Source organism: Leopardus geoffroyi, chromosome C1 (assembly GCF_018350155.1).
Source record: "Leopardus geoffroyi isolate Oge1 chromosome C1, O.geoffroyi_Oge1_pat1.0, whole genome shotgun sequence".
NCBI classification, from domain to species: domain Eukaryota; kingdom Metazoa; phylum Chordata; class Mammalia; order Carnivora; family Felidae; genus Leopardus; species Leopardus geoffroyi.
Window position 1 is genome coordinate 103,366,141 of NC_059328.1, and position 20,866 is coordinate 103,387,006.

The 20,866-nt window shown below is 40.8% G+C and overlaps 1 protein-coding gene across 4 annotated transcripts in view; it reads left to right on the top strand.

The window, feature by feature from the left end:
• Positions 1-20,142, top strand: part of CHD1L (chromodomain helicase DNA binding protein 1 like) — a 60,462-nt gene extending 40,320 nt beyond the window's left edge. For 3 of the 4 annotated variants that reach the window (XM_045478877.1, XM_045478879.1, XM_045478878.1), the window contains 8 exons: positions 2,598-2,746; positions 3,734-3,897; positions 4,433-4,641; positions 5,692-5,790; positions 15,832-15,902; positions 17,734-17,848; positions 18,588-18,696; positions 19,793-20,142. In XM_045478877.1, coding sequence (XP_045334833.1) covers positions 2,598-2,746; positions 3,734-3,897; positions 4,433-4,641; positions 5,692-5,790; positions 15,832-15,902; positions 17,734-17,848; positions 18,588-18,696; positions 19,793-19,868 — 992 coding nt within the window. In that variant the 3' untranslated portion in view covers positions 19,869-20,142. Of the gene's footprint in view, positions 1-2,597; positions 2,747-3,733; positions 3,898-4,432; positions 4,642-5,691; positions 5,791-7,920; positions 8,246-15,831; positions 15,903-17,733; positions 17,849-18,587; positions 18,697-19,792 lie in introns of those variants that run through there. The other variant, XR_006712708.1, reaches the window with a different exon arrangement.
• Positions 20,143-20,866: the final 724 nt, after the last annotated feature.

Here is a 20,866-nt window from a genome sequence, read left to right on the forward strand (position 1 = left end):
TAATATTCTCAGACTCCCTAGTTTTATAGAAGCCATGGATTAGTGGTGGTTTTACAGGGTATACGGAGAGATTGGGATTTAGGCAACTAGCTTCATTCTACGGGATACAGCTCTTTGACTTTTCTCATTTTGTCTTTTAAATTTCTTAATATTAGTATCCCATTTATATTCTTCAGATACTCTTTCTTGTTCTCTGTTTTACCTGTATCTTGTTCTCATTTCACAGATGTAATGTCCTCTCTTGAGATGTTTATCATAGCTTTTGAAAAGTTTTCTTTTTCTTTCTTTCCTCTCATTGCTGCCATTGCTGTTTTCAAAATTTGTTTTGGAACATCTTGTTTTTGTCTTGAGTTTTCCTGAAATAGCTGGTGTCCTCTGGCTGTCTGAAAAACATGTGCCGGTGAAGGGCCGAAGCTGACAGGCAGCCCCAAGCTGAGCAGGTGTATCTTGATCCTTATTCCAGCATTACTGGTTGGTGACCTGGCTTCTGTATTTGAAGTCTTTTCATTGGGCAACTTAGTTTCTCCAGATGAATCCTTTAGTATCTTTCTTGGGTTGGAATAAACCTGTTTGCTCAAATTGAAGAGACCACGGGAGTCAAAGGTTAACGGTGCTCCTGTTACTTGGTATACAGAACTTCTCTCAGATCCTGTACTGTCCAGCACTCTGTCCTTACACATCCTAACCTTCGGAGGATTGACAGGGTCTCTAGTCTCATAATCACCCCTTGACTAGGCACCTGTGTTTGGCTTTCACGGTTTTTCTTAATCCGATCTGATTGCTTCAGCCACTTTCCGTTTTCCAAGAATTATTGAACTCTTCATTCATTGTTGTCTCCTGGCTTTTCAAAATCCCTTCAATGCTATTTAGTGGTTTTAGGTGGGAGGCAAAATGGATGCATGTGACCTGATTTTGAAGTTCTGTTTGGATTACATTAGTGAAGCTTGCACCCATTTCTGTGCTCATTCTAGATTAATTTGAGATTACTTTCCTCATGTTACTAGGACAAAATAAAATTTTGTTGTTTTCCAGGAAGAATTCTATTCTTTAGTCAGTCCAGCTGCCAGAAAAGATTTTCCACTTGTATTAAAATTTGGAATCTTCTCTTTGATCAGTGAGTACAGTTTCTGTGGTAGATGGTGCCACTGACAGGACACAGATGAGGGCCTAGGCCTGTGGTCTCCAACCCCCTCTTGGCTGAAGAGTGAAGACAGGGAGCACGATTAAAAAGAATGTAAATGAATATGAAAGACCAGTAGTTAAAGCAGCTCCATCAAAAATAAATAAAAAATAGGGTTGCTTTATCTGGAATGCTAGGGTTTTTTAAAAAAAACATATTTATAGGTTGAGAATTGCATGCAATATGAAGCTACATATGTTGATCATATTTGACACTTCTCAGCTCTTTATTTTTTTCCCACTTGTTGATAGAGCACCTCATTGAAAGCACCCTGCTGATTTAATTAGCAAATGCCAATTAGAATTACAGCTGGTTGGATTTGGGTACAAGTGTGAAGCAGTTGATCTCTTGAGAATGAAAATGTTTTGCTTTCATACTTTCTAGAGAAAACATACTTCTAGCTGATTTCATAATGCTGTGAAAATACATTCTTTGGTAATATGTGCTATTAAATACGTTTCACTTTAGAATCATTATCTCATCTCTCTGTGGTTTGCTGGTCTTGGCTGGTCATGACCTCTCTTTATCACTGATTCATGATCTTGGCATATCACCCAACCTCTTTCAGCCTTTGTGTCCTCATCTGTAAAATGGTGCTGTTAGTGTCTGCTTTACTCTTTTAAATAGTTGAAGAATCAAATGTCTTAATAGATGTGAAAGTGCTCTGACAGTACAAAATGCTATTCAAGATTACACTGTTGTCATTATTGTTATTACTGTAACCAGTATTTGCTGACTTGTTCACTCCATCCTTCCGCAGACACAGTATGCACTGAAAAGAGCATGTTGGCTCTTGAGTCAAAATCCTGCCTTCATTTATTAACAGTGAGAACTGGAGTCCCATGATCCCTGTCTGAGCCTCATTTTTCCCTTTCTTCAGCAGGGTTAGTTATACCAAGATCGTGGGGAGGCTTCATAAAGATACTTTATGCGATATGAAAATAATATTGTCAATCTAAGGGATTATTTTTGTGATTCTCCATTTTCTCATAATTTGCCACTTTTCTCCTCCTTTTCTGTAATATTAAAGGAACAAGTTGAGTATTAAATAGGTGTCCAATTAAAAAAAGCATGTTTTCAGTTACCTTTTATTAAGTGATCTTAGTGAGATCTATGCTGAAGAATAGTGTGGAATGAGTGACAGGGGATCCAAGACTCAACAGGGTGGAGGTATCCAGCAGAGGCTTGCAGACCAACCAGAGATGGACCAGAAGGGCAACAGCCATATCCTCTCCTTTAAAGAGTAAATGTGTGAGATCCCCACCCGTCAGTGTCCGTGGGATCCCAAATCACAAGCTAGTCTTAGCCCATTTAGAACACAGGTTGTTCTCTTGTTTGCCTTACTTATTGCTTTGAATGGGATTAATCCATTTTTCTTTGGTCTCTAACATTTCTGTTTTGTGTTTTATGTTCTTAGAAAACCATATGTACTTATTTGAAGGTAAAGATTATTCCAAGGAACCTAGTAAAGAAGACAGAAAATCTTTTGAGCAACTGGTGAACCTTCAGAAAACCCTTTTGGAGAAAACTACTCAAGAGGGCCGATTACTCCGAAATAAAGGCAGTGTAAGAACTGTTGATTTATGTAAAAGAATAAATTCTTCCAATTTCTAAGAGAACCAAAAATGATGCTGGGAGTGGTTTATTGAGAAATAAGTATATAAATATTTGTTGAAATGTAAGTATAATTAGGGGCCCCTGGGTGGCTCAGTCAGTTAAGTGTCTGATTTCAGCTCAGGTCATGATCTCGTGGTTCATGAGTTCGAGCCCCACATCGGGTTCTCTGCTGCCAGCACAGAGCCTGTTTTAGATCCTGTATCCCCCGCTCTTGCTGCTCCTTTCCCCCCTCAAAAATAAACATTAAAAAAAAAAGTTGGCATAAATAACATCAACAGGAACAGTGTGTTTTACCATTTAATGCAGGCGAAAGCAGCCCTGTGCATCTAAGCCACCCCAGAAGGGATACGCTGTATCACACCAAAATACCGCACTCTACTCCTGATAATTTGACTGTGTCACTAAGAGAGGGTGGCAGTCAAGAATGATACATGTTATGTCCGTGTATTTGACACTTTGTACGTGCTCATTAAATGCTACCCACCATTAAGATAATCATAATGTTGAAAGACTCTGTTTAAGAAAGAATTCTATAATACATTGTAGGAGGATTTCCTTTAACAGTGGTTAAACCTAAAATGGCCTCCTGCAGGATATGCTTTGTATAAAAAAAAAAAGTAACTTTTCTGAAGCACCTTATTCCTGTTGAAATTAATCAAAATGATGTACTGTTGTACCAGCCATGCCAGTGCTTTGGTTGAGTTTAGATCACAATATCCTGGTCACCAGGCCAAGTGAGTGAGATGTGTAATATGAGCAGTAAATTGAAGTGTCTTGCCACGACCTCCCACCACACAAGGGGCACAGAGACGCAGCTTTATGAAATATTAGTAAGTGTGTTGCTTTCACACAGAATGTGTGTTAGGGATGAATGAAACTCAAGAAGGAATAGGCAGCCCCCAACCTTCCTGGTTATGGATCTTGTTCGTCCTACAGGTTCTCCTCCCAGGCCTTACAGAGGGGTCTGCCAAAAGGAAGCGGATTCTGAGCCCAGAGGAAGTGGAGGACAGAAGGAAGAAGAGACAAGAGGCAGCAGCCAAGAGAAAGAGACTAGGGGAAGAGAAGAAGAGGAAAAAGGAAGAAGCAGAACATGAAAAAAAGTACATGTATATTATTTGACTGTATTCTAATAAAGCTGAGGGTCACATTTGATAAAGGAATCACTGTTGTATAGAGTCCACAGTTGAATACTTTAAACTTGCAGAAAACTTCTATAGAACTGGTAGTTTCTATGGGTAATAGAATATTTTTTTTAAACATCAAATGTTAACCCTAACAGTTAGTGTGCTTTTGTGAAAAGTCCTGAGTGCCGAAGGCAGAGAAGATTCATTTAGTTGAAGCAAGAAAAGATTTTATTGTAGCTGCCTGACAAAGAGTAGTTCCCTTGAACGGTACCTTATTCTTAAAAACAGGGACATGCGGTGGCTGCTCATTACTGAAGCATAGTCAGGAGGCAGCTAGGTAATCAGTAAGACTTCTTGTTGACTTACAAATAGGCAGAAAACTGCCATCACAGTGAGTGTCTAATTGCATTTCCACTGGGCACTTACTGTTTGTGAATAGCAGGATGAATTGCGCTCTAAGGGAAATTGTGAGAGGCCAGGTTAATTTCCTTTTCTCTCTGGCCTGTTGAAGGATGGCCTGGTGGGAGTCCAGCAATTACCAGTCCTTCTGCCTGCCTTCTGAGGACAGTGAACCGGAGGACCTAGAGGGCAGGGAAGATGAGGAGAGCTCTGCCCAGCTGGATTATGAAGATCCAGAGTCAACGGCCATCAAGTATGTTAGCGGTGATGTCACCCACCCGCAGGCTGGGGCGGAGGATGCGGTCATCGTTCACTGCGTCGGTAGGTAAATGTAGTACGGGCCCAGGATGGGTGCCTTAATCTTTGTGGTGCTAAGAACTGGGGAGGAGGAGGCAGAAGCCTGACCTAGGAGTGATTGATGGGCATGGTGCAGTCGTGTGGTTAAGAAAGGGCAGATTTTCAAATCCAGAGACTTAAATTTGACTCTTGGTGGTGCTCTTATTTACCTGGTTGCATAGCCTAATCTCCCTGGGCCTCAGGTTCCTTGTCTGTGTAATTGGATAATATTTTTCCTATTCTTTGCACAAGGTTTTTAAGAGGGTAGAAGGAGGCAACATATGCAGGACAACTCTAAGCGTGTCCCCTGCCCCCACCCCCATGACCTTGGCACATTTTACTCCTCTGCCTGGAAGGAACCCTCTTTCCACAGGTAGCCACAGCAAGCATTGGTCAAACGTCTGCATCTCAGAGAGGTCTCCTGAATGCCTCATATAAAACAGATCCCACTTCCAGGCCTCTATTGTTCTCTACTCCTTTTTCCCTACCTTACCCTACCTTATTTTACTTTATTACATGTGTCACCACCACATATTACGTATTTGTTTATATGATTATCTCATTGCACTAGAAAATAAAATTCATGGGAGCAGTGATTTTTTTTTTTTTTTTGGTCTTGTCCACTGCTATAACCCTAGTGCCTGGAACAGTGTCTAACATGTAATATGTGCTAACAATGATTGAATGACTGTAAATGGAAAATAGTAACCAGCTATGGTAGCAGTAACTCAAAGAAGTCATTTAACCTTTCTCCTTCCTTACCTGTAAAATGGGAGTTGTATGCTGTTGTGTCCCCAGTGCTTCAGCTGTTTGTTATGTTACGTCTCCTCTCCATCTTTCCTATTAGGATGGCCAGGGATCTTCCATAAAACCTAATATATTTGAGAAGTCCCACCTCTGATATTCCTGAGAGACTAGGTAGTTGTCTCTTCCCTTTGAAAAATCATTCTTTTACAAATCTAGTGGGTGTACCTTTGTTTTTAAATTGTGGATTGGACTCTGCCTTCTATAAATGAAAATTTTTTCTTCTGATAGATGACTCTGGCCGCTGGGGCAGAGGTGGTTTATTCACGGCTTTGGAAACACGATCCGCCGAGCCAAGAAAAATATATGAGCTGGCTGGAAAAATGAAAGGTAAGAAGCAAAACAGAGAGAAGGGGAAGGGATGGAATGAGAGTGGAGAGGACACTTAGGACAGGTATCACATGGGTTATGAAGCACTGGTTAAGGAGTTGGAAGAGCTGGTTGGAGTCTCATTAGCTAGTTTTTTTTTTATCATGCAAGCAGTTATGGGACTTTGAGGCGGTCCCTACTCTCCCTGTGCCTGTTTTCTCATTTGTAATTTTGAATAATACTTATTCCACCAGCCTCATGGAAATGCAATGAGAATAGTGGGTGTGGAAGTATTCTGATACGTCAGTCCCTGTGTGCATGTTATAGTATTGGCACGAAGAGCATTTCATTGCTTACCTCCACTGTGGCCAACTCACCCCATGTTCATAAGGGAATTTTGCCCCAAAATGTCAGAGATCTGTGGGAGAGAAATCAGACACACCATTAAAGTGCTAACAGGAGCTCGGGTTGGCTGTTGAAGAGGAGGAGGCTGTATTAGGAAGTTAGCATAGGCTGAGATCCAACATTCCCTAGAAACAGAAGGAAAGCTGCTTGTGGCCAGAGGAACTTGGGAGTGTCAGTATTCTCCCTTGCAGAAATTACAAAGTAATTACAAAGTAATGTGATTATGTGCAGAAATCACAAAGTAGTATGAGGAGTAAATTTATTATTGTCATTATTTCCTGGGGACTTGAGTGGCCAAGCAACCTTACCTTACCTTCAGATTCCTCAGAGATTGGCTTTTCCTAATTCTTCTGCCTGGTTCTCTAGGATGGAAAGGGATATAAGGACTTAGAGGGAACACTCTTTCTACTCAAACAGATCACTGGCAGAGGGTTTAATAGGTTAAAATAACTGAGCTCTAGATAGTGATTGGGCAGTTGGAAAAGCAGAGAATTCAGGAGAGGACAGAGATAGAAATGAAGATTGAGGACTGCCTGTTTGGATTCTTGTTTGAAACTGTGAGGAAGGCAGGACAGGAAGATGAGAGGACAGGGAACAGAATGTGGAAAACACCTCCACTTAGGAACTGTAGCAACAAGGGGAGACAGAAGGAAGTGTCAACTAAGAGAACTTTGAGAATGGAATATTTTGAAGTATAAGGGAGGAGAGGGTGTCAAGAAGTGGTCTGCATGGTCAGGCGCTGAAGTGAGGGTGAAAACTGGGGAAAGGCCATCGGATTTGCCCCAAGCGTAGTCATGGACCTTGGCCTACTTTGAGGAGAGTCTGAAGGCTGAACCTTGGTTACACAGAGTTAAAGTGTAAGTGGTCAGTAAGGAAACAGGGTTGAGAGTGTGCATTCTTTTCTGAAGACGGACTAAAACAGGGTAGAGCAGGGTAAAGGAAAGTGTGAGCTAGAATTATCAGGCAGGGCTGTGTAGAGGTAGTGAAAGTTCTCTTGGGCCTGGAAAAATGGGTTGAATTTTAGTGGGTGGAGGGAAATGGAAAAGGATCCCTGTGTCTCATGCTGTGTGGTATTTCCACAATTCCTGTCATTCCCAGTACAGGGTGTTGAATGACCCAGACAGTTACACAGTGAATGTTTTTAGGGCATGGTGTGTAGGCCAGGCAGGCAAGAGTAGCGGGTTGAGGCTGAGGAATAGAGGAGAGTTTGATTTTAAAGAGAGCGATCTGGACCACAGCAGGGAGACTGCACGTGGCTTGTCCAGGAAGATGCCATTCTAAGCCGGACCTTATCCAGTGGGTAATGGTTAGTCATTTGGGAGTTTTGTAGAGAAGAATGGCATAACACAGCCAGTATTTTAGAACAACTTAAAAGATTCGGGTGTGCGTGAAGTGTATAAAGCCATAGAATTATTTTAGCGCATTTTTTTAGAGCATTAGTTTGCTTTGATTTGGATGAGGTAGGAAAATGTACAGATAGATATAGTAGAGTGCAGTGTTGGAATGGTTTAAAACAAACATAAGCCTTCTGAAGGAATTTCAAGTTCATAATGCTCTCCCCTTTCCATCCCCAGATGCTTCTGGGTTTGTATTCAGTTTCCGATGCCTGCAGGAGTACTTTGTAGGTAATACATGAGGGACATTGACTTGGGAGATCATTTAGAAGTGAAGGGGATGACGTCAGCAACATTGGCGGTATAAAACATTCCTCCTTTTTATCCCCCCCACCGCCCGCCTTTTAATCAGTGAATTAGACATCCATACACAAACAAAAGCATGTGTTGGGTCTTTTGGGACCTAGCACCTTCCTTCGAAGGACCCGAGCGGAGTCTTGCCCACCACCACCACCAGTAAGAGACAGACAAACCTCCATACAGGCTGTGGAGCCAGCACAACTGCCTAGATGCCTTTTGCCACTGTCAGGCAAAAATCAGATGAGTGCTGACCCGGGCAGGTACTCACGCATGAGACAGAACTTGCAGGAATCCAGCCTTCCTGCAGGAAGACTCCAGCACACCATTGGAGAAGGGAAAAAAAGAGAAAAAAACATGCGTTGATCACAGTGGAGGTGGTAAGAGAAATACTTCTGCTGCTGCTTCTCCCTCAAGGAAACCCTGAATGGGCTGATTTATCTGGTGAAGGTGACCTGTCCTGTGGGGGGAAAGGAGAGCAGGGAGAATGCTCCTGGCTGTCCCAGCCAAATGGAACACCGCTGGAGAAACCCATTTCTCTCCACCAGCACCCAGAGTACTAAGGTGGGAGCTCTGTGACTGGGAGGAAGCAGATCAGAACTTCAAACGGTGTCAGAGGGATTGGCTCAGGAGGAAGTTCACCCACAAATCTTGGAGTACCACACCCAAGGTTCTCCCTGCTGGGTCTGCAGCTTCCCCAAGACACTGAGTGCTAAACTCCACTTCCTCTCATTCTGCTGCTAGCTTTTTGTGCAAGCTCCCGAGTGTGTCTGTTAGAGTGAGCTCTGGTAGATTGGGAGCGCACTCAGAGCAGGCTCTGGTCGTTGGGCAAGAAAAACCATAAACTCTAGCTATTGCTTTTCTAGAATGCTGTTTCCAATAGCCAGCCTGGTGAGCTGTAACAACCAAAGGTAACACAAGGGCTTAAAAATTTGGCCCCAAGAGAGAGCAAGAAGAGTGGCAGGTATACCTCACAAACACAAGGAATATCTCAGATAGTAACAATACCACAGAACATAAAACCATCTGCTGAAAGCAGCGAGCACAGAATTAAGGATGTATCTGCTACTTCAAATGCAAAAGCAGCAATGCATAACTCTGGGGAATGTAAAAAGTCTGGGAAATACGGCATCACAGCAAGAAAATGACAGTTCTCCAGCAAGTGAGCTCAAAGGCACAGAATATTGCAATCTAACTGACAGAGAATTTAGAATAGCAGTTATGAATAAACTCAGTTACAAGAAAACTCAAAGGCAATTCATTAAAGTCAGGAGCAAAACATACGAACAAAATGAATTCTGTTACAAAGAGATTGAGAATGTAAAAGAGAACCAGACAAATTCTGGAGCTGAAGAATTTGATGAATGAGGTATAGAATAACAATAGAGAGCAGCTGTGGAGGGCTGACCAGATGGAAGAAAGAATAAGTGACTTAGAGGATAGCAATTTAGAAATAACACAGAAGAGGTTAAAAAAAAAAAAAGTGAAAAAAGTACATGAGCTATGGGATTGGATCAAAAAGACAACTATCAGAGGAAGGCAAATATCAGGATAAGTGGGCTTCCAGAAAGAGAAGACAGGGAGAAGGGGGCAGAGAGTTTGTTTGTTTGTTTGTTTGTTTATTTATTTTTTCAATATATGAAGTTTATTGTCAAATTGGTTTCCATAGAGAGTTTATTTTTTAAAAATGATACCTCAGGCACCTGGGTGGCTCCACTGGTTGAGTGTCCGACTCTTGATTTTGGCTCAGGTCATGATCCTGGGGTTGTGGGATTGAGCCCTGCATCGGGCTCTGTGCTGGGCATGGAGCCTGCTTAAGATTTTCTCGCTTCTTCTGCCCCTCTCCCCCGCTTGCTCTCTCTCTCAAATAAAATCAGTCAGTCAAACCTGAGAACTTTCCAAACCTGGGGAAAGACTTGGACATAGAAGTCCACTAAGCTAATAGATCACCCCATTATCTCAATGCAGAAAGACCTTCCCCAAGACACATTATAATGAAACTGAAAAATCAATGATAAAGGATCTAAAAGAAGCCGGGGGAGAAAGAAGGTATATAGCCTACAAAGGACCCTCATTAGGCTGTCAGCAGATTTCTCAGCAGAAACTACAGGCCAGGAGAGAGTGGACTGACATGTTCAGTGTGGAAAGATAAAGACTGCCAACCAAGGAAATTGTATTTGGCCACATTATCTTGCAGATAAGATAGCCCAGACAAAAGCTAAGGGGAGTTTACCACCACCAGCCTTGCCTTGCAAGATGCTGAAAGGAGTTCTTCAAGCAGAAATGAAAAGATAGTGATCTGTAACATGAAAACATATGGAAGTACACAATATACTAGAAGAGGTGAAAAATAGAGTTAGATCACTAATCTATATTAGGATGGTGCTTTAACCACTCAATTCTAGTATAAAGGTTAAAGGAAAAGAGTAGTAAAAATAAGTATAGCTGCTATAAATTGTTAACAGATATACCACATAAAAAGAGGTAAATTGCGACATCAGTAATAGAACAAGAAGGAGTAGAAGGGAGAGCCTCAATAGGTGATTGAGCACAAGTTACTGTCAGCTTAAGATGGATTGTTTTATCTGTAAGATGTTTTATGGTAACAACATTGCAAAAGCATAGAACAGATCCACAAGAGACAAAGAAAGGGGAAATAGCATACCACCACAGAAAATAACCAGTTTACAAAGGTAGGCAGAAACAGGGGAAAAGAAACAATGGAAATACCTAGCAACTAGAAAGCAGTTAGTAACATGGCATTAGTAAGTACTTAACATAAGTTAGTTACTCTAAATGTAAGTGGATTGAATTCACCAAGCAAAAGGCACAGAGTGGCTAGATGGAAGAAACAAATAAAAAACAGGGTACAGGTGTTTTCTGCCTACAAAAGACCAACTTGAACCTTAAAAACACACATAGACTCAAAGTGAAGGGATGGAAAAAGATACTCCATGCAAGTGGGAACCAAAGACAATGTGGGTAGTTGTTACTTACATCAGACGAAGTAGACTTTAAACCAAAATGGTAATAAGAGATAAGCAAGGACATTGTATAATGATAAAGGGCTCAATCCATCAAGAAGATATAACAGTATATGCACCCAACATCAGAGCACCTAAATATATTAAGCAAATATTAATAGATATGAAAGAAGAAATCGACAACAATGCAATAATAGTAGGGGATTTTAATATATCACTTTCAGCAATGCACAGGTTGTCCAGACAGAAAAGCAACAAGGAAATGATAGACTTGGACCAAATATTACATCAAATTGGCCTAATAGACATCTATAGAAAATTTCATCGAACAGCAGCACAATACACATTTTTCTCAAGTACACATGGAACATTTTTAAAAATAGATCATGTGGTAGAACACAAAACGAGTCATAGCAAAAGAAGACTGAATTTATACCAAGTGTCTTTCCAACCACAATGGTATGAAACGAGAAATCTTTCATTGAGGAAAGCTAGAAAATCTCCAGAGATGTGGAAACTGAATAGCACATAGCATACTCTTGAACAACCAGTGGGTCAAAGAAGAAATCAAAAGGCAAATCAAAGAATATCTCAAAATAAATGGAAACAACATACCAAAAATGGATGCTGCAAAAGCAGTTCTGAGAGAAGTTTGTAGCAATAAATGCATATATTAAAAAATGAGATTTCAAATACCTCAAGAGACTAGAAAAAGAGCAAATTAAGCCCAAAGTTAGCAGAAAGAAGGAAATAATATCAGATCTGAAATAAAATTAGAGACTAGAAAATCTATAGAAAAGATTAGTAACCCTTAAGAGCTGATTTTTTGAAAAATAAAATTGATAAACCTTTAGCAAGACTAAGAAAAGAGAGAAGACTGAAAGTCAGAAATGAGAAAATAACAACTGACACTGCAAAAAAACATTAAGATCATAAGTGACTACTATGAATGATTTTACACCAACAAATTAGATAATCCAGAAGAAGTGGATAAATTCATAGTCCCTACAACCTACTAAAACTGAACCAGGAAGAAATATAAAGACTGAACAGACTAATAATGAGTGAGGAGATTGACTCAGGTTTTAAAAACCTCCCAGGATCAGATGACTTCATGGACAAATTCTGTCAAATATTTTAAGGAGAATTAATGCCAATCCTTCTCAAACTCTTCCAGAAAAATTGAAGAGGAGGGAACACTTCAAACCCCTTCTGTGGGCCCAGTATTACCTTGACACCAAAGCCAGATAAGGACACTAAAAGAAAACTGTAGGCCAATATCCCTGATGAATATTGATGCAAAAATTCTCAAAAAAATATTAGCAAACCAAACTTAAGAACTCATTAAAAGGATTACACACCATGACCAAGTGGGATTTCTTCCTGGGATGCAGGGACGGTTCATCATAGGCAAATCAACAAATATGACACACCACATTAATAGAATGAAAGACAAAAATCATTGAACCTCTCAATAGATGAAGTAAAAGCATTTGGCAAAATACAACATCCTTTCATGATAAAAAACCCTCAATAGAATAAGTACAGGACATAATAAAAGCCATATAATGCTACCTACAGTTAACTGTATTCAACTGAGAAAAATTAGAAGCTTTTCTTTTAAAATCAGGAGCAAGACAGGTGTGCGTGTTTCTCCTCCCTCTGATCCAACATAATACTGGCAGTTCTAGCTAGAGCGAAGCAGGCAAGGCAAATTAATAGACATCCAAATCAGAAAGGAAGAAGTAAAATTGTCATTTGCAGATGGTGTGGTCTTATATATTGAAAACCCCAAATTCTCAATATAATAGATTTAATCAGTTGGAAAAAAGAACTGTTGGATGTAATCCATGAATTCAGTAAAGTTGCAGGGTCTAAAAGCACACAGAAATCAGTTACTTTTTTATGTATTAGCAATGAAACATGAAAAAGAAATTAAAAAATTGTCCCATTTACCGTAACATCAAACACAGTAAAAGACCTAGGAATAAATTTAACCAAGGAAGTAAAAGATGTAGCCAATGAAAAATACAAGACTTTGTTTAAAGAAATTGAAGAAGACACAAACAATTGGAAAGATATTCCATATTCACTGATCAGAAGAGTTAATATCATTAAAATGTCATGCTACCCAAAACCATCTCTAGATTTAATACAGTCCCTACCAAAATTCCAATGGCATTTTCTACAGAAATAGAAATAGAAATAAATCCTGAAATTTGAGTGAAACCACAAAAGAGCTTGAACCAGCCAAAGCAATCATCAGAAGAACAAAGCAGGAGGCATTATACCTCCTGATTTCAAACTGTACTACAAAGTGATACTAATTAAAACAGTATGGTAGCAGCATAAAAATAGATACCTAGACCAATGGAACAGAATACAGAGCCCAGAAATAAACCTCTACATATATGGCCAACTAATATTTAATAAGGGAGTCAAGAATATCCAGTAAGGAAAATGTAGTCTCTTCAGCAAATGATGTTGGGAAAACTAGACAACCAGATGCAGGAAAGTAAAATTGGACCCTACCTTACTCAAAAAAATTACCTTAAAATGGCTCAAAGACAAGCATAAAACCTGATACCATAAAACTCCTGGAAGAAAACCTAGGAAAGAAGCTCCTTGAGATTGGAGAGGACACCAAAAGAACAAACAACAAAGGAAAAATCAACAGGTGAGATTACATCAAACTTAAAAGCTTCTGCACTTTCAAAGAGCCAACAGAATGGAAGGGCAACTTACAGAATGGGAGAGAATATTTGAAAATCATATATTGGATAAGGGGTTACTATTCAACATTTATAAAGAACTCAGACAAGTCAACAGAAAAAATAGTCAATCTGATTAAAAAGTGAACGGGGGAACTAAATAGATATTTTTCCAAAGAAGATGTACACATGGCCAACTGGGAATGGAAAAGATGCTGAACATCAGTAATCATCAGGGAAATGCAGATCAAAACTACAATGAGATATCACCTCACACCTGTTAGAATGACTGTCATCGAGAGACAGATAATGAATATTGAGGATGTAGACAAAAGGGAACCCTCATGCACAATTGGTGGGAATGCAAACTGGTGCAGCCACTATGGAAACCAGTATAGAGGTTCCTGAAAAAATTACAATTAGAGCTATCATATGATCCAGCAATACCACTTTTGGGTATATAGTCAAAGGAAATGAAAACATATAACCCCATGTTTAATTTCAGCATTATTCAAAATAACCAAGATACAGAAACAGCTTAAGTGTCTATTTCCCTTATAGGTGGAATCTAAAACAAACTTATAAAAAAAAAAAAAAACTAGAGTGAAATGGTGGTTTACCAGGGGTTGGTGGAAACAGGAGAGATAATGTTTAAGGATATATACTTGCATTTAGTAGATAAATAAGTCCTGGAGATCTAATACACAGTACAGGGACTACAGACAGACAGACAACAAAACTCTATTACAAACTAAGATTGCTAAGAGAGTAGGTCTTAATTGTTCCCACCACTAGATGGAATGACGATTATGTGATGTGATTGAAGTGTTAGCTAATGCAGCAGTGGCGATCGTATTGCAGTATAAATGTGTAAAATCAGTATGTTGTACACCTTAAGCTTACAATGATGTTCTGCCAGTTACATCTCCATAGAAAAAGTAGAAAGTAAGTGTTGGTGAGGATGTGGAGAAGTTAGAACACTTGTGCGCTGTTAGTGGGAATGTAAAATGATGCAGCCATTATGGAAAACAGTATGGTGATTCTTGAAAAAATTAAGAATAAAATTACCATCGGGCACCTGGGTGGCTCAATCGGTTAAGCATCCAACTTCGGCTCAGGTCATGATCTCATGGGTCGTGAGTTCGAGCTCCGCGTCAGGCTCTTTGCTGACAGTTCAAAGCCTAGAGCTTGCTTCAGATTCTGTGTGTCTCTCTCTTTCTCTCTCTGCCCCTTCCTGCTTGCAGTCTCTGTCTCTCTCAAAAATAAATAAACATTAAAAAAAATTTTTTTAAAAGAATAAAATTACCATAAAATCTAGCAACGCCTCTTGTAAAGAACTCAGGCAATAACTCAAACAGGTATCTGTATGCCCATGTTTATATCAGCATTATTCACTGTGACCTAGAGGTAGAAGTAACCCAAGTGTCTGATGGATGAATGGATAAACAGTGTGGTATATACATACAGTGGGGTATTATTTAGCCTTGGAAACCAGGAAATTCTGACACATGCTTTACAGCATGGATGAATCCTGGGGACATTATGCTAAATGAAGTAAGCCAGTCACAAAAGAAGGAGTATAGGGGTACCTGGCTGGCTCAAGTTGGCTGAGTGTTTGACTTTGGCTCATGATCTCCTGGTTCGTGAGTTTGAGCCCCGCATCTGGCTCTGTGCTGACAGCTCAGAGCCTGGAGCCTTCTTTGGATTCTGTGTCTCCCTCTCTCTCTGCCTCTTCCTCACTCGTGCTCTCTCAGTCTCCCAAAAATAAACATTAAAAAAACAAAAACCCAAACGAATGAGTATTGGGTGGTTCTGCTTAGATGCTGTAACTATAGTAGTCAGATTGACAAAGTAAGAGTGATGGTTGTAGGGGAAAGGGAGAAATGAGGTTTCATGAGTATAGTGTCAGTTTTGCAAGGTGAAGAGAGCTGTGGAGATTGACGGCATAGCACTACTGAGCTGCTTGCTTAAAAATGGTTAAGATGGTAAATTTTACATGAGGTATATTTTACCATAATTAAACATTAAAAAAATAAAAGTTTTTGAGCAAAAAGGAAAAAATTCAGGAGTGCATCATGTGAGTACCTGGCTGAGGCAGTCACTGAGTGCCACTCTGAGTCACACTCTCAGGAGTGTGAGAAAAGGTGAGATTGAAGCCTGATTGGCTGTGGGAAAGGAAGGAACCAGGGGCATTCACAAGAGCCCCTCTTCAGAGGTCTCAGTCTGGAGTGAACCTCATATTCTGTCTGTTGCTCTTTTATTTTACCTCAGACTTGAATTTGGGAGGTGTCCTTTTATTTCCTATTGATGATAAAGAGTCAAGAAACAAAGGGCAAGATTTGGTAAGTAAAAAAAACACTTCTTTTATGAGAACTAAATTTTGGCTCACATCACCTCCTCTTGAAACCTCTCCTGTCCGCTGGCCTGTCAGTGTATTAGTTTGTAAGGGCTGCCATGACAAAATCCCACCAATAGGTGGCTTAGAAAACATAAATTAATTTCTTTACAATTCTGGAGGCTACCAGCAGGGCTGATTTCCTCTGAGGCCTTCTCCTTGGCTTAGGGATGGCTGCCTCTCTCTGTGTCCTCACATGGTCTTTCTTCTCTGCACATGCATCCCTGGTGTCTCAGCATGTGTCCAGATTTCCTGTGAGCACAGCAGTGAGGCTGGATTAGGTACCACCCTAAAGGCCTCACTTTAACTTACTTGCTTCTTTAGAGGCTCTGTCTCCACATACAATCACATTCTAAAGTACTGAGGGTTGGGGCTTCAACAAAGGAATTCGAGAGGGCACAGTTCAGCCCATAACAAGCAGGTTGGGCCTCTGACTCCACCGCACCCACTCCGTCCCCCCTTGCTTCTGTCCATCACAGCCCCTGGAACACTGTTCTCTAACTTGCTTGTTTCCTGCACTGACCTCAGGTGGGCTCCTTCCAAGGGTGTCAACCCATTTTCTTTTTATCCTCAATACACGCAGTACCAGCTCATAGGAAGTACTCAGGAAACTCTTACTGAATAAGAAAACCTGACAGAACTCTGAGCATTTCATCGTTTATTGTGTGAAAAGTTGTGTAAAACACCGTGTTTAGTAGCCAGCTATGAGCAGAGGAGAGGAGCTGAGGCAGATTTCCTCTGCCTGCATTAAAATTCTCCTTTTGCATCTTAAGTGTCTCTCCTACTTGCCAGTCCTTTAGAATTCCTGTAAGAGATTTCATTTCCTGCACTTAACCTAGCTTTCTCAAGGGCCTGAATTCATATTCAAATTTAGAGCTAAATCTTACTGACTTAGAAAAGAAATTTAGAAACTGAGCTGAAAGAGAGGTGTATTTGCTTGAGGTTGGTTGCCCCTGTGGCTGACAACAGTCATTCATTCAGTCATTTCTAAAATGCTAAAGAGGGGCGCCTGGGTGGCGCAGTCGGTTAAGCGTCCGACTTCAGCCAGGTCACGATCTCGCGGTCCGTGAGTTCGAGCCCCGCGTCGGGCTCTGGGCTGATGGCTCAGAGCCTGGAGCCTGTTTCCGATTCTGTGTCTCCCTCTCTCTCTGACCCTCCCCCGTTCATGCTCTGTCTCTCTCTGTCCCCAAAATAAAAAAATAAATAAATAAATAAATAAAAAATAAAATAAAATGCTAAAGAATGTGAACAACACCGTGGTTGTGCATAAATGCTCAGAATCCAGTGACTCAAGAAAACTGTTTACAACTGGTTATGATTGTGACTGTAGTGATGTCAGTCCCAGATATGCTCCCTTGGCCCTGTCTCCAGTCCTGTCCCGTCCTCCCCCGCCCCCGCCTTAGGTTAGGACACGGTGGGAGTTACTTGAACAGAGATGGAAGACACAGGAACCTGTAAAGTCCTTTCTGCTCCTGAGACTCTGAAAAATTCTCTTTGCCGCTGAGAAAACTTAGGAAAGATAGCATATTTTGGACCCTGGTTTTAACATACCTTTTAAAAGAAGAGGTGCTTGTGTATTAAGTTACCACAAAATAAAACAATTATGATGGAAGAGTAAGTCATGAATTTGGTAGGACAGGGTTGTTCAGCAGAGCATCCAGAACAGATGGAGACAAAGCCTGTCAGGGGAATGCTTGTGCCCCCTCCACGGCAGGGCACTTAGTTGACAGTGCAGCCGTCTCGTGTCATGTCAACCATGTGATGGCTGTTCCTCCTAGTTGGCCCTGATTGTGGCTCAGCACCGTGATCGCTCCAATGTCCTGTCTGGCATTAAGATGGCAGCCCTGGAAGAGGGCCTGAAGAAGATCTATTTAGCAGCAAAGAAAAAGAAAGGTAAGCTTTTCATCTGTGTTCAGGAGTAGGTGAATTTCTATTTCCAGGCATGTGATAGGATTTTTTAAAAGGAGGTGAGAAATGTCAAGACCTCATTCACTATACATGGTAAAGGTGAAGCCCCCCATAGGAGACCATGCAAGTAACCACCACATCATCTTGTATTTGAATAGCCTCCCTTCCTTTCCCAGATCATGTTTGTATCCATTAGCTCTGTGGACCATCTCCCTCCACTGGGTATTTGTATCATGATTTTGCTGATGAGGAAGCTGAGGACCAAAGATGTAGCGATCTGGTCAGATAGGATGTTGTTTATCCTAGCTTTTGGAAAGCCACACACAGTCCACATTAGCAGACCATTCTCTGCCAAAAGTCTGAGTTAAGTTTTGTTTCCAAACCCAGTCTGTCTCCAAGTTTGTTGAAATGATTGACTCTTAAAGAATCTGTTTATCTCCAACATTGATCATGAGTCTATTTCCATAGTACCTACTTATTTCCAGGGCCTGTAGGTCTTTGTGTTCGATAGAATTATTTAAGTTTTCCCATTACAGTCCCTCCCCAGAATATCTTTGACATTTTACTTGTAGGCTTTGTGTGGGATACCCCATGATTACACATGTTTTGTCCATTGGAAACCACCAAGTGACTCTGCGAGTAGTTTTCTCTTAATGTGTATTTTATACTGATTCAAATTTTGATGAATGAAGACATCATAATCTATGTTCTTTCTTTTTAACAGCAAGTGTTCATCTTCCACGCATTGGACATGCCACAAAAGATTTTAACTGGTATGGTACCGAGCGACTTATTCGGAAACACTTGGCCGCAAAAGGCATCCCAACTTACATGTATCCTTTTGACATCTTAGTAGTGTGTTCCCTCAGCTGAGAGGAAAAAGTCTCGCATTTTCTGTTATCGCTATTTAATCTAAGGCCAAGCCTTCTGCTGCTACATAATTACTCTGCGCCTCACCAATGAGACAAGAATAAAGTACTTTGTAACTTGGGTATGGATGCTTGTATTCAAGCGTTTCTGGGTGCTGGCCACTAGATTAAAGGTTTATGAAGGGGGGAATTTATTGAATAATTGCCATTTGATAACAGTGAATCTTTTCACATCAATTCTCTAGTTCATCAATTCTTTAGGCCTGTAGACCAAGGCCTAATTTTAAGAAGTTAACTCTGATCACTAAAACGAACAATTAACCAAGCAAACAAATGAGTGAACTATTTTAGTTTTGAACCTATTCATTGTATTCTTAGGGCACAGTGTGGAATTCTTTCTGACCATTAGACTAGTATTTTCTTCTAATGATCTCCCTGCTGTATCAGTTCGCATTGTTTGAGTCCAAAAATCACTAGAAGCTGGATTGACCCCCAAGTGCTATCTATCATCATACAGAAACTCCATCTTTTTACTTACTTACTGGAATTAATTCACTTCAGTGTTATTTTTCAAGACACTTATTAAATCACTATAAAAACTTAGCAGAAAAGATCTGTTTTATATGCTTGTGTAACTCAAGCAGTATCAAGAGTTTTAATAACCAGATCACAATAGCAGTAGTAAGTACTAACAGTTTTGCAGGAATTTATGATATGGTGAGAGGAAATTAAGGAATGCTACTTCTGGAGTGATTATTTCAATAATTATAAACTAGAGGGGCGCCTGGGTGGCTTAGTCAGTTGAGTGTCCAACTTTGGCTCAGGTCATGATCTTGCGGTCAGTGAGTTTGAGCCCCGCGTCGGGCTCTGTGCTGACAGCTCGGAGCCTGGAGCCTGCTTTTGGATTCTGTGTCTCCCTCTCTCTCTGACCCTCCCCCGTTTATGCTCTCTCTCTGTCTCAAAAATAAATAAGCTTAAAAAAAATGATTAGAGAATTCGTAGTTTTAGTAAAATTGATTTTAAAGTGATAAAATACATCTTCCTTGACTATCCTTATCAGATATTACTTTCCTAGAAGCAAAGCTGCAGTTTTTCATTCACAGTCCTCTTCTTCCTCAGGACAGCCGGTGCCTTAACAGTTGGCCAGCGTCAGGTCCAGCTATTTAGCAAGCAGTTGAGATCTTTACCCAGAGCTACTGATTTAGAGCATTTCAAAAAAGGAGTCCAGACCTGGTGGGTCTCTGAGATACTGTGTGTTCTGATACCTTGTTTTGTTCTCCAGGATGTTACTCTGATTTGGTACCTGTAATATAGGGAGGCACAACTTAATCTGGAAAGTTCCCTGGCAGTTTGCCAGGGCTCCAGTGTGCATAGCTGTTTGCATAATAATAAATTTTCTATCTCTAATTATTCATTGCTTTCATTGTTTCATTGCTTTCTTTCTCCTCAGTCTAGTTTTCTTCCCTCCGACAGAGTGATTTCTTTACAGAGGGCTAGGCTATGTGGATGAAGGAGAAATGACAAGCAATAGAACAGATTGGTCTGGGAGAAGGAGGTACCTTCAGCCAGTTCATGTTTTTGGAAGACAGGACTCAAGGGGCAGACGTTTGAGAAGTGAGATTCCCGGTGCAGATGAGTGGAGTCCCCCTGCCCTTCTTTTCCACAGCTCAGTATCAAGATCGGGAGACAAAACATTGGCCTTAGAGGCCTGTCACTTGTGACTTGAGAGAAACCAGAGGATCACCGTTCCCTTTCCCACCAAATTGAGCTCAGCGAAATCAGGGAATTGTGGAAATGCACAAAGCTAGCACAGAATGAGTAGTAATGGGGAGGGCAGGGCGCTGAGAACCACAAGAGAGGGAGTCTTGCGGGGAGACACTATATAAACTGTGGCTTTTTATGCTTTTGTATGTGAAATCTTGGTCTTGGCTGACTATCTTCAACAAGCCTGACTTCTGCTTTTAGGACCTCAATATCCTGAGGCCTGCAGAGACCTCTCCTGAAGCTTTAGCCCTAGGCCACTGATTCGGGGAACCCTGGCTAGTGGGGCAGAGTCAGGACCATGACCTTCTAAGGAAGGTGGCATCTTTAGCACCTGGGTTGTGCGGTTCTGTTGGACTGCCTCCCTGGCACC